Source organism: Salmo salar, chromosome 15 (assembly GCF_965601325.2).
Source record: "Salmo salar chromosome 15, fSalSal1, whole genome shotgun sequence".
In the NCBI taxonomy this organism is placed as follows: Eukaryota; Metazoa; Chordata; class Actinopteri; order Salmoniformes; family Salmonidae; genus Salmo; species Salmo salar.
This window is the reverse complement of record NC_138305.1, coordinates 84,880,643-84,894,931: the sequence shown is the minus strand read 5'-3', so window position 1 is coordinate 84,894,931 and position 14,289 is coordinate 84,880,643. Positions and strand designations below refer to the sequence as shown.

General features: G+C 43.4%; 1 protein-coding gene across 1 annotated transcript in view; it reads right to left on the bottom strand.

The window, feature by feature from the left end:
* Positions 1-3,337: 3,337 nt before the first annotated feature.
* Positions 3,338-14,289, bottom strand: part of LOC106572015 (ephrin type-A receptor 2) — a 47,823-nt gene continuing 36,871 nt past the window's right edge. The window contains exons 9-17 of the mRNA XM_014145712.3: positions 13,951-14,006; positions 13,738-13,863; positions 11,884-12,069; positions 11,660-11,721; positions 11,317-11,526; positions 10,976-11,125; positions 9,780-9,973; positions 9,160-9,315; positions 3,338-7,752 (exon numbers count right to left, since the gene is read on the bottom strand). Coding sequence (XP_014001187.1) covers positions 7,644-7,752; positions 9,160-9,315; positions 9,780-9,973; positions 10,976-11,125; positions 11,317-11,526; positions 11,660-11,721; positions 11,884-12,069; positions 13,738-13,863; positions 13,951-14,006 — 1,249 coding nt within the window. The 3' untranslated portion in view covers positions 3,338-7,643. The remainder of the gene's footprint in view (positions 7,753-9,159; positions 9,316-9,779; positions 9,974-10,975; positions 11,126-11,316; positions 11,527-11,659; positions 11,722-11,883; positions 12,070-13,737; positions 13,864-13,950; positions 14,007-14,289) is intronic.

Sequence of the window (14,289 nt, the reverse complement as noted above, 5' to 3'; positions counted from 1 at the left end):
TTGGCGTGATCCTGGACAACACCCTGTCGTTCTCCACCAACATCAAGGCGGTGACCCGATCCTGTAGGTTCATGCTCTACAACATTCGCAGAGTACGACCCTGCCTCACACAGGAAGCGGCGCAGGTCCTAATCCAGGCACTTGTCATCTCCCGTCTGGATTACTGCAACTCGCTGTTGGCTGGGCTCCCTGCCTGTGCCATTAAACCCCTACAACTCATCCAGAACGCCGCAGCCCGTCTGGTGTTCAACCTTCCCAAGTTCTCTCACGTCACCCCGCTCCTCCGCTCTCTCCACTGGCTTCCAGTCGAAGCTCGCATCCGCTACAAGACCATGGTGCTTGCCTACGGAGCTGTTAGGGGAACGGCACCTCCGTACCTTCAGGCTCTGATCAGGCCCTACACCCAAACAAGGGCACTCCGTTCATCCACCTCTGGCCTGCTCGCCTCCCTACCTCTGAGGAAGCACAGTTCCCGCTCAGCCCAGTCAAAACTGTTCGCTGCTCTGGCACCCCAATGGTGGAACAAGCTCCCTCACGACGCCAGGACAGCGGAGTCAATCACCACCTTCCGGAGACACCTGAAACCCCACCTCTTCAAGGAATACCTGGGTTAGGATAAGGTAATCCTTCTAACCCCCCCCCTTAAAAGATTTAGATGCACTATTGTAAAGTGGTTGTTCCACTGGATATTATAGGTGAATGCACCAATTTGTAAGTCGCTCTGGATAAGAGCGTCTGCTAAATGACTAAAATGTAAATGTAAATGTAAGACAACGCGGGAATGGCTTAGGTCTCTGAATGTCCTTGAGTGGCCCAGCCACAGCCCAGACTTGAACCCGATCAAACATCTCTGGAGAGACCTGAAAATAGCTGTGCAGCGACGCTCCCCATTCAACCTGACAGAGCTTGAAAGGATCTGCAGAAAAAACTCCCCAAATACATGAGTACCACTATTGTTTTCACTATATATTTTACCTCTTGGGGATGTCATTCCAAAACATAATGTTAACTTTCACTGCTATGCGGATGACACACAGCTGTACATTTCAATGAAACATGGTAAAGCCCGTGTTTCAGACATAAGGAAGTGGAAGGCTGCAAACTTTCTATTTTTAAACTCGGACAAAACAGAGATGCTTGTTCTAGGTCCCAAGAAACAAAGAGATCTTCTGTTGAATCTGACAATTAATCTTGATGGTTGTACAGTCGTCTCAAATAAAACTGTGAAGGACCTCGGCGTTACTCTGGACCCTGATCTCTCTTTTGACGAACATATCAAGATTGTTTCAAGGACAGCTTTTTTCCATCTGCGTAACATTGCAAAGATCAGACATTTTCTGTCCAAAATTGATGCAGAAAAAGTAATCCATGCTTTTGTTACTTCTAGGTTAGACTTCTGCAATGCTCTACTTTCTGGCTACCCGGATAAATCACTAAATAAACTTCAGTTAGTGCTAAATACGGCTGCTAGATTCCTGACTAGAACCCCCAAAAATTATCATATTACTCCAGTGCTAGCCTCCCTACACTGGCTTCCTGTTAAGGCAAGGGCTGATTTCAGGGTTTTACTGCTAACCTACAAAGCACTACATGGGCTTGCTCCTACCTATCTTTCCGATTTGGTCCTGCCGTGCATACCTACACGTACGCTACGGTCACAAGACGCAGGCCTCCAAATTGTCCCTAGAATTTCTAAGCAAACAGCTGGAGGCAGGGCTTTCTCCTATAGAGCTCCATTTTTATGGAATGGTCTGCCTACCCATGTGAGAGATGCAGACTCAGTCTCAACCTTTAAGTCTTTATTGAAGACTCATCTCTTCAGTAGGTCCTATGACTGAGTGTAGTCTGGCCCAGGAGTGTGAAGGTGAACGAAAAGGCACTGGAGCAACGAACCGCCCTTGCTGTCTCTGCCTAGCCTGTTCCACTCTCTCCACTGGGATTCTCTGCCTCTAACCCTATTACAGGGGCCGAGTCACTGGCTTACTGGTGCTCTTCCATGCCGTCCCTAGGAGGGGTGTGTCACTTGAGTGGGTTGAGTCACTGACGTGGTCTTCCTGTCTGGGTTGGCGCCCCCCCTTGGGTTGTGCCGTGGCGGAGATCTTTGTGGGCTATACTCGGCCTTGTCTCAGGATGGTAAGTTGGTAGTTGAAGATATCCCTCTAGTGGTGTGGGGACTGTGCTTTGGCAAAGTGGGTGGGGTTATATCCTGCCTGTTTGGCCCTGTCCGGGGGTATCGTCAGACGGGGCCACAGTTTCTCCTGACCCCTCCTGTCTCAGCCTCCAGTATTTATGCTGCAGTAGTTTGTGTCGGGGGGCTAGGGTCAGTCTGTTAGATCTGGAGTATTACTCCAGTGTCCTGTGTGAATTTAAGTATGCTCTCTCTAATTCTCTCTTTCTCTTTCTTTCCTTCTCTCTCTCGGGGGACCTGATTCCTAGGACCATGCCTCAGGACTACCTGGCATGATGACTCCTTGCTGTCCCCAGTCCACCTGGCCGTGCTGCTGCTCCAGTTTCAACTGTTCTGGCTACCTGTCCCAGACCTGCGGTTTTCAACTCTCTAGAGACAGCAGGAGCGGTAGAGATACTCTCAATGATCGGCTATGAAAAGCCAACTGACATTCACTCATGAGGTGCTGACCTGTTGCACCCTCAACAACTACTGTGATTATTATTATTTGACCATGCTGGTCATTTATGAACATTCAAACATCTTGGCCATGTTCTGTTATAATCTCCACCCGGCACAGCCAGAAGAGGACTGGCCACCCCTCATAGCCTGGTTCCTCTCTAGGTTTCTTCCTAGGTTTTGGCCTTTCTAGGGAGTTTTTCCTAGCCACCGTGCTTCTACACCTGCATTGCTTGCTGTTTGGGGTTTTAGGCTGGGTTTCTGTACAGCACTTTGAGATATCAGCTGATGTAAGAAGGGCTATATAAATAAATTTGATTTGTAGCGTCATACCCAAGAAGACTCGAGGCTGCCAAAGGTGCTTCAACATTCAACAAAATAAGTAAAGGGTCTAAATACTTAAGTAAATGTGATATCAGTTTATTTTTAATGCATTTGCAAAGATTTCTAAAAACCTGTTTTTGCTTTGTTATTATGGGATATTGTGTGTAGATTTATGAGGGAAAAAAATCTATCCATTTTACAATAAGGCTTTCCGAATGCCCTGTATGTACTGATACGTAGGCTGTGTGTGACATTTTAAATGTATGTATTTCAGTCCTTGACTAGTAATGTTCTGTACTATGTATTATGTCATGCTTCATGTGGACCAAAGGAAGAGTAGCTGATGCTTTTGCAGCAGCTAATGGGGATCCTAATAAATACCAAATATGAATGAAAGGCAATAGTTTATTGAGACTGAAAAACAACCTTCAATTACAAATAAATCCCAGCTCAGTGTAAAAATGACAATAAATAAAAGTAAAAAAATAGACTTAAATAAAGTATAAAATGGAGTTTACTTTTTAATCAAGAAACTGCTAATTTGTCTGCTTAAAGAACCAGTAGTCAAAAATGTAATTTTCCTGTTTTTTATATACACTGAGAAAACATTAAGAACACCTGCCCTTTCCATGACATAGACTGACCAGGTGAACAATGATCCCTTATTGATGTCACTTGTTAAATCTAGATAAAGGGGACGAGACAGGTTAAGAAGGATTTTTAAGCCTTGAGACATGGATTGTGTATGTGTGCCATTCAGATGGTGCATGGGCAAGACAATATACTTAAGTGGCTTTGAACGGGGTATGGTAGTAGGTGCCAGGCGCACCGGTTTGTCAAGAATGGCAACAACGCTGGGTTTTTCACACTCAGTTTCCTGTGTATCAAGAATGGTCCACCACCCAAAGGACATCCAGCCAACTTGACACAACTGTGGGAAGCATTGGAGTCAACATGGGCCATCAAACCTGTGGAACGCTTTCAACACCTTGTAGACTCCATGCCCCGACGAATTGAGGCTGTTCTGAAGGAAAAAGGGGGGTTCAACTCAATATTAGGAAGGTGTTCCTAATGTTTGGTATCCTCAGTGTATATTTCCACACTATGTGGTTGGAATAATACTATGACATTGTGAAAATGATAATGCCCATTTAGTGTAAGAGCTGTTTGAAAAGATCGCCTGAAATTTTTTGCCTGTTTTGGTGGGATGGAGTTATGGCCTGCCTGGTGACATCACAAGGCAGTTAACTAGTAAATAGACCAATATGAATTCCAAACATCTCTGCCATTAACAGCTAGTTTTCCCCTCACCACTCCCAGACATTCTTATCAAAATTCTTGGTTGAGATATTGCTCTTTGTTAAGAAGCATTTTTTTCCTTCTTTAAAAAAAAACAAAAAAACATTTGAATTGAAAACCACAGTTAATGATTTGATATTGAGATAAAACGCTGTATTGGGGGCTTTAAAAAGGCAAATTATACAAAAGACAAAAATGTCAGTCAATAGACCAGGAAAAAAATCTCTTTTACAAATGGACATTTAGTAATCTAATAATGTTCACAAGACATATGAAACAAGGACCATCATATTTTCGTTAAATTAGACAGTCAAAATGTTACATAAAAAATCAAGTAGTGAAGAGAGAGTAAACTGATTTGCAGTTTTCTTTTAAGAGCATTGGGGTACATTATGAACAATGTCTTTTGGATATAGACTTGTCCCAGACGTGTTTGTGCTCTTGCCAACTCCATTGATGTCATTGTTTGATGTGAGTTGACAAGAGCACAAGCAGATCTGGGGAAAAAAATGTGGATATGGATGAGCTGGTCAATAAAGACGGAAGGAAATGTATACTTTCTTGGCATTACCAGAAACAGCCTCTTTATCAATGGAATGCAATCAGAGAAAAATAATACACCAAGCTTACTAGTATATCTGCATTGTCAAAGCAAATAGCTTCATCCCACAAAAATGTGTTACTGAACACCATATAAGAAATCTGGATAATGCAATCGGAATAAGAATAGTTATCGAAGTTCTGATAAAAGAAAAAGAACAAAATACTACTTTACTGTCACATTGAAATTGCATATCAAACTACACATTACACTGTCTGAAATCATCTCAAAAAGCATTTCTAACCCTCCGAAATGTTACTTTTTTAGGCATTTGTATTTTCAACTAACTTTAAAAAACGTTTAAAAAAGGCTCAATGTATTCCTGACTTGAAGCTCGACAATACCTTTCCAAATTAAATTCGTCATTATTAATGTAATTCTTTACGCATCATTTTATTTCAAATGTGATCTTCCTATGGCATAATGACAATAAAAATGGCAAGTTAGATCTTTTAGATGAGACAACTTAACCCAATTGTTACTTAATTAAGTGCTACAATATACAGTAGTATTCAGACCCCTTGACTTGTTCCACATTTTGTTACGTACAACTTTTTTCTAAAATTGATTAAATAGTTTTTTTTCATCATTAATCTAAGCATAACACCCCATAATGCCGAAGCAAAAATAATTCAATACTATATTTACACAAGTATTCAGACCCTTTATCCAGTACTTTGTTGAAGCACCTTTGGCAGCGAATACAGCCTCGAGTCTTCTTAGGTATGACGCTACAAGCTTGGCACACCTGTATTTGGAGAGTTTCTCTCATTCCTCTCTGCTGATCCTCTCAAGATCTGTCAGGTTGGATGGGGAGCGATGCTGCACAGCTATTTTCAGGTTTCTCCAGAGATGTTTCGATCAGTTTCAAGTTCTAGCTCTGGCTGGGCCACTCAAGGACATTGAGACTTGCCCCGAAGCCACTCCTGCGTTGTCTTGGCTGTGTGCTTAGGGTTGTTGTCCTGTTGGAAGGTGAACCTTCACCCCAGTCTGAGGTCCTGAGCAGGTTTTCATCAAGGATCTCTGTACTTTGCTCCGTTCATCTTTCCCTCGATCCTGACTAGTCTCCCAGTCCCTGCCGCTGAAAAACATTCCCACAGCATGATGCTGCCACCATGCTTCACCCTAGGAATGGTGCCTGGTTTCCTCCAGATGTGACGCTTGGCATTCAGTCCAAAGAGTTCAATCTCGGTTTCATCAGACCAGAGAATCTTGTTTCTCATGGTCAGAGTCTTTATGTGCCTTTTGTCAAACTAAGCAGGCTGTCATGTGCCTTTTACTGAGGAGTGGCTTCCGTCTGGCCACTCTACCATAAAGGCCTGATGGTGGAGTGCTGCAGAGATGGTTGTCCTTCTGGAAGGTTCTCCCATCTCCACAGAGGAATGCTAGAGCTCTGTCAGAGTGACCATCGGGTTCTAGGTCACCTCCCTGACCGAGGCCCTTCTCCACCGATTGCTCAGTTTGGCCGGGCGGCCAGCTCGAGGAAGAGTCTAGGTGGTTCCAAACTTCTTCCATTTAAGAATGATGGAGGCCACAGTGTTCTTGGGGACCTTCAATGCTGCAGAAATTCTTTGGTACCCTTCCCCAGATCTATGCCTCGACACAATCCTGTCTCGGAGCTCTACGGACAATTCCTTCGTCCTCATGGCTTGGTTTTTGCTCTGACATGCACTGTCAACTGTGGGACCTTATATAGACAGGTGTGTGCCTTTCCAAATCATGTCCAATCAATTTAATTTACCACAGGTGGACTCCAATCAAATTGTAGAAACATCAAGGATGATCAATGGAAACAGGATGCACCGGAGTTCAATTTCGAGTCTCATAGCAAAGGGTTTTCGTTTTGTCATTACGGAGTATTATGTGTAGATTGTTGAGGAAAAATTATATATAATCAATTTTAGAATAAGGCTGTAAAGTAACAAAATGTGGAAAAAGTCAAGGGGTCTGAATACTTTCCGAAGGCACTGTAAGTGATGTTCTTTGTTGCAATCGATCAATACAAGCCTTTACAGCCCATTAAACTGAACATGATGAGTACCTCATATCTTTTCACACTGTTTTTATATAAACTCAAATTCATATGATAGCTTAACATCTGAATCAAGCCCACATAAGGCATAACAGTAGCTAACAACAGCCCAACCTGGACTTTAAGACAATAACCTCAAGACTGGCATACACCAGTGCCCCATGTTAAACTACGGCCAGCCCCTTTCAGGTCCACTCTCTGCTTCGAGTCCATTTTCATTAGTGTAGCAAGAGATTACGCTGACCAGAATGCATTTCACTCAGTGAATTGCAATGGCATCGACAACACCAGACTCATTCCGAAATGGACACAGCAGTCCACGTCACACAAAGAATCACATTGGTTGAACTAAGTATAAGTGGTTGTGTCACTTATTTTCATTTTCTCTTCTCAATATTGGGTGCTAGAGATGGAAGAGACAACCTCATGGGGGAGAGGGGAAGCATGCATCCCAAAAATATATAAAACAAAGGTTGAGCAATGAACTGTATCTGTAGAATGGAGATGGATAATAAAAAATATATACAGTATAATATATCTATTGCTGTATAAATTCAAAAATATTAGCTATCACTTAACAAGTCTGTTACAAATCTCCAAGAAAGTCTCTTTTGGCTAGACCATGTTCTTACGACGTGTTCAGTTTGGTTCTGCCTGTCCAAAGCCGTTCCCGCAGCTCCGCTCCAGTCCAGTCCAACACAGAGTTCAAGAGTGCTGCCCGCTTTAGTGCCGATTCAAATTCCTGTACCACTAGTATTGAGTCACACTGCAAATACACTCAGGGTGCTGGTCTGGTCTTTCAAGCCCAGGATGCTGTATGCAATTCTCTTCAGGTGGCCAGGCAGTCTTACGCCAATGTTCTTGATATCCCTGTGAAAAAGAAGACGAGAGCGATTGAGAGAGTCATTGGATGGGATTCACGTCTTGACTTGGTTCAGATTTCTTTCAAGTCACATGTCAAACTCATTCCGCGGAGGGCCGAGTGTCTGTGGGTTTTCACTTCACCCTTGTACTTGATTGATGAATTAAGGTCACTGATTATTAAGAAACTCCCCTCACTTGGTTGTCTAGGTCTTAATTGAAAGGAAAAAACTAAAACCTGCAGACACTAGACACTAGCAAAGCAAAGATAGCAACCTATTGAGAATAACCTCTAGAGACTAGCTGGGAGGATGGAAGGACAATTTCACATTTTCAAGAAAGGGCCAGAATCTGGCAAAGGTGTCCCACATCTAAGTCACTCACTACCAGGTTTAATTACATTTTTAATTAGTTAATGAGGATTTTCCATCTCGCCCATCAATCACTTCTCTGGCGAGCAGAGGGAGTGTCGTAAATAGTTCCTGGTTAGGTCAAGTGCAACCAGATGACAAGAGATCGAGCATGGGACCGAAGATCTCACCAGGGAATATATGACACACACTTCAAAGACGTTTCCCCTGTTTCCACACAGCGCTCATTTTCATGTGTTATGTCTGAAGACTATCTAACTCCCAGATACTGTAATTATTGAAAGACTGATATGATATTTCGGGACAGTGCCTTCGTCTGAAAATCTTTTGGGGGTTTGTGTTGCCCTAAAGTCCTCTCCTCATCCACAACTGTTCTACGCTACATTTGCCTTAATTTCCCTTATCTCCACATTGCCCCTTCTACTCTAGTGGCTGTTCTCTCTTCTTCTCCTTCTCCTTTCCTTTTATGATGCATAAGTCACGAGGGCCTTTGCCCTACACAGCCAGGACCAGTGTTCAGGCTGCTGCAGAAGTGCTGCCCTGGGCTGGTGGTGTGGGCAAAGGAGGGATGAGAGAAAGAATTGTAAAAAGGACAGAGGGAGGAAGAGAGAGGAGGGGGCAAACCACAAGCCACCACCAGGCCACCACAAATGAGCCTGGTCTTTCTTTCGCTCCATAATTTCTTCCATCTCACTTGTTTTCTCGAGTTGTAGAAATGCCAGAGCTTATATTGTGCGTAAACTGTTCTCTGGCTTTTGAAAGTAACTTTTTCAAGAACAAAAACCCAAAATACTCTGCAGAAGTCACATCCATAACATGATTTGGAAAACTAAGAAAGGGCCCAGCTTGGGAACCAGTTGTTCTCCATTGTGCAGATACTCTATACATATAAATGTACTATTCTATTCCTATACTCTCAACCAATCTTAGATTATTTGCAATCAATAGTTTCTCAGAATAAATATTTTTTATGATGAACATCTCATCTTGCAACAGACAATGTCCCCCCAAAATAAAAATAAACGCTTAAAAAAACACTACTCACTCGTTCTTCATCTGCAGCACCTGGTCCATGGTGAACACTCCGGCACAGGTGAAGTTCTCGCTGTACTGGCTCATCTTGATGGACTCCAGCCACTCGGACACCGACCTGAAGGGTGAGCCGTCCGAACCACTGGTGCTGGGCAGGCGGATGGATACACTGGGGTAGGGAAAGTCGAGAAGAGCGAGCAATAATCATCAACAGCCGGCTGACAATGAAGACAAAGAAAAGGCTGTAATAACCCTGCGAGGAAATGGTGAGATAAAAAGCGGTTGGTGCAGCTATGGAGAAACTGATTAAGGAAGGAACCTGACAGCTCTTTGTTTTTTGTGGGGCGGCAGGTAGCCTAGCAGTTAAGAGTGTTGGGCCAGTAACCGAAAGGTCGCTGGTTCGAATCCCCGAGGTGAAAAATATGTTGACGTGCCCTTAAGCACGGCATTTAACCCTAGTTGCTCCTGTAAGTCGCTAAATGACCAATATGTAAATGTATTTAAAACATGTTCAGACAGACACACATTATGCTGCCACACTATCCTTCCAAGAATTTAACAAAAATCTGCTTTTTTTTGCGCTCCACTCTGTTTTGCTGTTTAATTCCCTTCTAGAGATTAAAGGACTCTTACCGGGGGTCGAAATCTGCGATTGCCTTCAGGGACTCAGGGCTCCTGAGCAGCTTGTCCAGCAGGCTGACAATGTCCGGGAAACGGGGCCTCTTGGAGCGTTCCTGCAGCCAGCACTGCAACATAAGCTGGTAGACGGCTGATGGGCAGTCCATGGGCGCCGGCAGCCTGAACGCCTCGTTGATGGCCTTCATTACCTGACAATCAGAGGCTAGAGGTCACTTTGAGTTCTCAGACTTGAAATGAGGCTCAATGAGATGTTATGGTAATTAGCACCAAAATTATTTTACAATCGTTTCATTCTGAACAGAACAACCATTTTTTGTTCCGACCAGCAAAATAAATGTTCTGACTCGGTTCGAACGCCCCAAAAAATACTGGTTTATATAATTTCTTTCTGTTCTTTTTTTAACGTGTGAAATCCGTTTTTTACATTTAGCTCATTAAATTACTTCACCAATCAGTGCAGATAGAGCAAGCAAGCTAGTTGTTTACATGTCTGATGGACAGTGTAGCCTATGGCGCAGGATGCGACAGGAATTTTGCGGGTGAGATGAGAGCAAGAGAGGGTTGAGGAGGCTTGAAGCTATGGGCATCTTGTTATGACACGCATTATCTGAATTAGGTCCACAGAATTATATCTAGGAGGAGCGGCTTCTATGGAGGAATGTTGAATGTCCTTTGAGCTAGCTAGCTAACAAGCTTGAGCTAGCTTGGTAGCTAGCATGCTTGTGTGTGCAGAGCGGCACCAGAACTAAAAACACGTCTTACCCTTTTGCACTTCTTGTACAATGAAAAAGTAAAATCTCTCTCCCATCTTCTGAATCACGCTTAATGTCAGTACAGTAGCCTATGGTAACGTCAGTACAGTAGACTATGCTTCAGACGGAGGGCAGGTAGCCTAAACACGCACAAGGATTTTCAGCTTGCAGGCAGATCCTGGAATATGTTTCTGAGTGACAGAGTGAGGGCTTTGCATAGGCACTTTGTTGCATTTTTTTGTGGGACTAGAGCAAAATGCCTGGAATGTTAAAGAACGTTATTAACCAGTTCCCATGCTTTAAAAATAACGGTTCTGTACCGGAACAGTATGGATCACTTTCGTTTCCGTTCCTTGAAAATGTTTGTTGTTTTCCGATTTTCGGTTCTGATCCCTGAACTGGTTCCAACTCCTGGTTAGCATTAGAATTGTAGCATACCTCGCAGTTGCTCATGTCCCAGTAGGGCCGCTCGCCAAAGGCCATGACCTCCCACATGACAATGCCGAAGCTCCACACGTCGCTGGCCGAGGTGAACTTCCTATAGGCAATGGCCTCTGGGGCTGTCCAGCGGATGGGGATCTTACCACCCTGTTGGAGGGGAAACAAGTGGACAACACTCAGGTCAAAGCCCAAAAAATACAGTTTTGCTCAATTAAATTACATTTTATTCAATTAAAGTCCTCTGTGAGCAGTTTACACTGAAATACAGTGTTTACAAGGCAAATGCATAAGCATGGGCTAAGTAAAGCCAACCATTCTAACGTCCAATGAGAACTCACACTGGTGGTGTAGGTGCCCTCAGGGTCGTCCTCCAGCACTCGGGACAGGCCGAAGTCAGACACCTTACACTCCAGGTTGTTGTTGACCAGGATGTTGCGGGCAGCCAGATCCCGGTGAACGTAGCTCATGTCGGAAAGATACTTCATGCCTGCGGCGATGCCACGCATCATGCCCACCAGCTGGAAGGAGGGCAACTCGCCATCGTGATCCTGAGGAGGAAACACACATGGTTGTACACACATATTGTTAGAGAGACATCATGTGAAGTTTCTGTGGTAACTCAGTGGCAACGCATTGTCCTTCACTTATATAGGTAACTTGCATACGATGTACTGTACTCACCTTTAGGTACTTGTCCAGTGCTCCGTTCTCCATATACTCAGTCACAATCATGGCATGCTTGACTGGAATTAAAAAAGGGAATAAATAAATTTTAACTACTGCCCAAAACAGGCAGGAAATGTATACATATGGAATTGATATATAGACCGGGTAAGTGAATGTTTGACAGGAGCATACTGTTCTTGTTACAGGTAGCGCCTAGTAGACTAATAGAGCCTTCTTACATTTAGTGACGACTCCCTCCAGGCGAATAATGTTCTGGTGGGAGAACTGTCCCATGATGCTTGCCTCTGAAAGGAAGTCTCGCCTCTGCTTCTCCGAGTATCCCGGCTTCAGCGTCTTAATGGCCACCGCCACCTCCTTCCGCCCTGGTGCTTTCAGAATACCGCGAAACACCTCTCCAAATTCCCCTAGAGGCGCAGAAGAAAACTGTTTTAAAACCCAAAGACAAGATTGAGCAATATTTCAAGCCCTATCCTTTATATGGTTGTGGCTTGTAGTTAGGGCTGGGCAATATAGAAATAATTCAATTCGTTCAAATGTTTTTGTGCAGAATCCCTTTATTTTTATTTTTTTAGCGTTTATGTCCACTTGTTCTCATGTTGTCTTTTTGGTCTCGTCTCCTTTGCTCTTTCTGTGCACCTTCCCATTCACACACACACACACACCCACGCAACAACAAAGATGAGAAATCACTTCATCCTCTCTGACAAGCGGTTTCAACTCACTATTTGCATTTAAGGTTTGGTCCAACTGAATCAATCATATGGACACAAACACACGGACACATTATTTTACTGTAATAGAGAAGTTAACCTTTCCAACAATACCCTTTTGCGTCTCAACTCCTGAAATTGCACGCAGAACAGACACTACTAAAACAGGAGCATCAATTAACATTGATTCTGAAACATTCATGCTCAGTTTGTCGAGCGTGGCATTGCAGTGCATTTTAGCCAAAGACTTATACTAGCTATCTAGTCTGTGTTTTATAAATATGAAATAAGCATTAAACGCAATTCTATAAGGAATTGGCAACCCGTTCTCTTGTATCTCATTCTGAGAAATACGGTAGGCCACCTGATTCCAACATCTGAACAAAGTGAACAGGCTAGCATCCTCTTCAAACAGTTGGAGACGGAATGAAAGGTGTGTTCAATACCAATTCAACTGCTCTACCTTGTTAGCTAGAAAATTGTACAACAAAACTTAGAGAAAACATTAAAAAAAAATAGATTTTGTGAAGTTTGAAAAAAAAAAATATATATATATATGATTTTTAGCCCATATCGCCCAGCCCTACCTTTAGTGTCTCTCGAGGGTTATGGAAATTGTATAAGGAGAAAGTAAACAAGGAAGCATCAGGAGCTGTTTTGCTCCGGGCCTTTCACAGAGGTGTGTTATTGTGGGATTGTGTAAGAAATATGTGTTTCTCTCCATGATTGGGAGTCCCATAGGGCGGCACACAATTGGGCCAGCGTCGTCCGGGTTTGGCTGAGGTAGGCCGTCATTATAAATAAGAATTTGTTCTTAACTGACTTGCCTAGTTAAACAAAGGTTACATTAAACATTTTAATCTCTCATTGGTGGAGGCTTGTGGCCTGTGTGGGAGCATGGGAATCAGTTGTCACAGAGGACAGAGCACGGTTGGGGAGGAGAAGGGGAGGTGGGGGTTGGGGGTTCAAAGGGCAGAATGGCAGATGTTGTCACACTGCAATAAAACTATCATTTGCAGAGTAGGAGTTTGGGATCAAGGGGTTATAGCCTCTCAAATACTCAGTTTTCTGCTCCAGATACTTTTGTTTATCTTATTATAATTTAATGTGGATTTTGAGATAAAGCACTGGTCCCCGAAGCCAAGCAGAGTTGCCACACTGAATTATGTCTAAACATGCAAGCCGAAGACGCAATCCATCAATACCAATCTGAATGGTCTACCCACTGCCACTCAAGAGCTCAAGCTGTAGCATTAACACAACAAAACATTTTATAAACAGGGACTTAGGGGATGGAAAACCCCTTCAACACCTTCATCCTCAGCCCTTAAGCACATTGTTTTAACTTAGTTCTGAACTCACCAGCTCCAATGACTTTCTGCTTGGTCACGTGGCTGGGATGGATCTCGCTGGCAAACTTGAGGATGGCTGTGTTGGGGTCCTCATACGTGTGCGGATCCACATAGGTCTTTAGCGGCTTCAGTTGCTCTGGAGAAGAATACGAATAGATGGGCATTTGTGAAAGAAAGATACAAATACGTAGAGAGAGAGGGGTACTTATTTTCTTTTGTCTACCTGAGCTAGAGAAGTAAGTATCTTCTGGTTCTTGTCTTGTATGGGAGTTCCTTCTCCTGAATAACAGAAAATAAATATCATCAGTAATTATCATCATCATCATCATCATCATCATCTCGCTCCAAAATCGAATGGTCCGTTTTTTTCTTTTTATCCTTCAATTTCCAGCTAGTTTCAAAAGACGCCTAGTCATTGGTGTGTGCCGCCTCGATTCACTGAGGGAAAGCTTTGATAAAGACTGGAGCCTGTCTGTGTTTCCTAAGCCGTGACAAAGACAGATGCACGGATCGACGGACAGACAGCGGTGTGCTGCTGTGCTGAAGGATTTGCTACAGTATG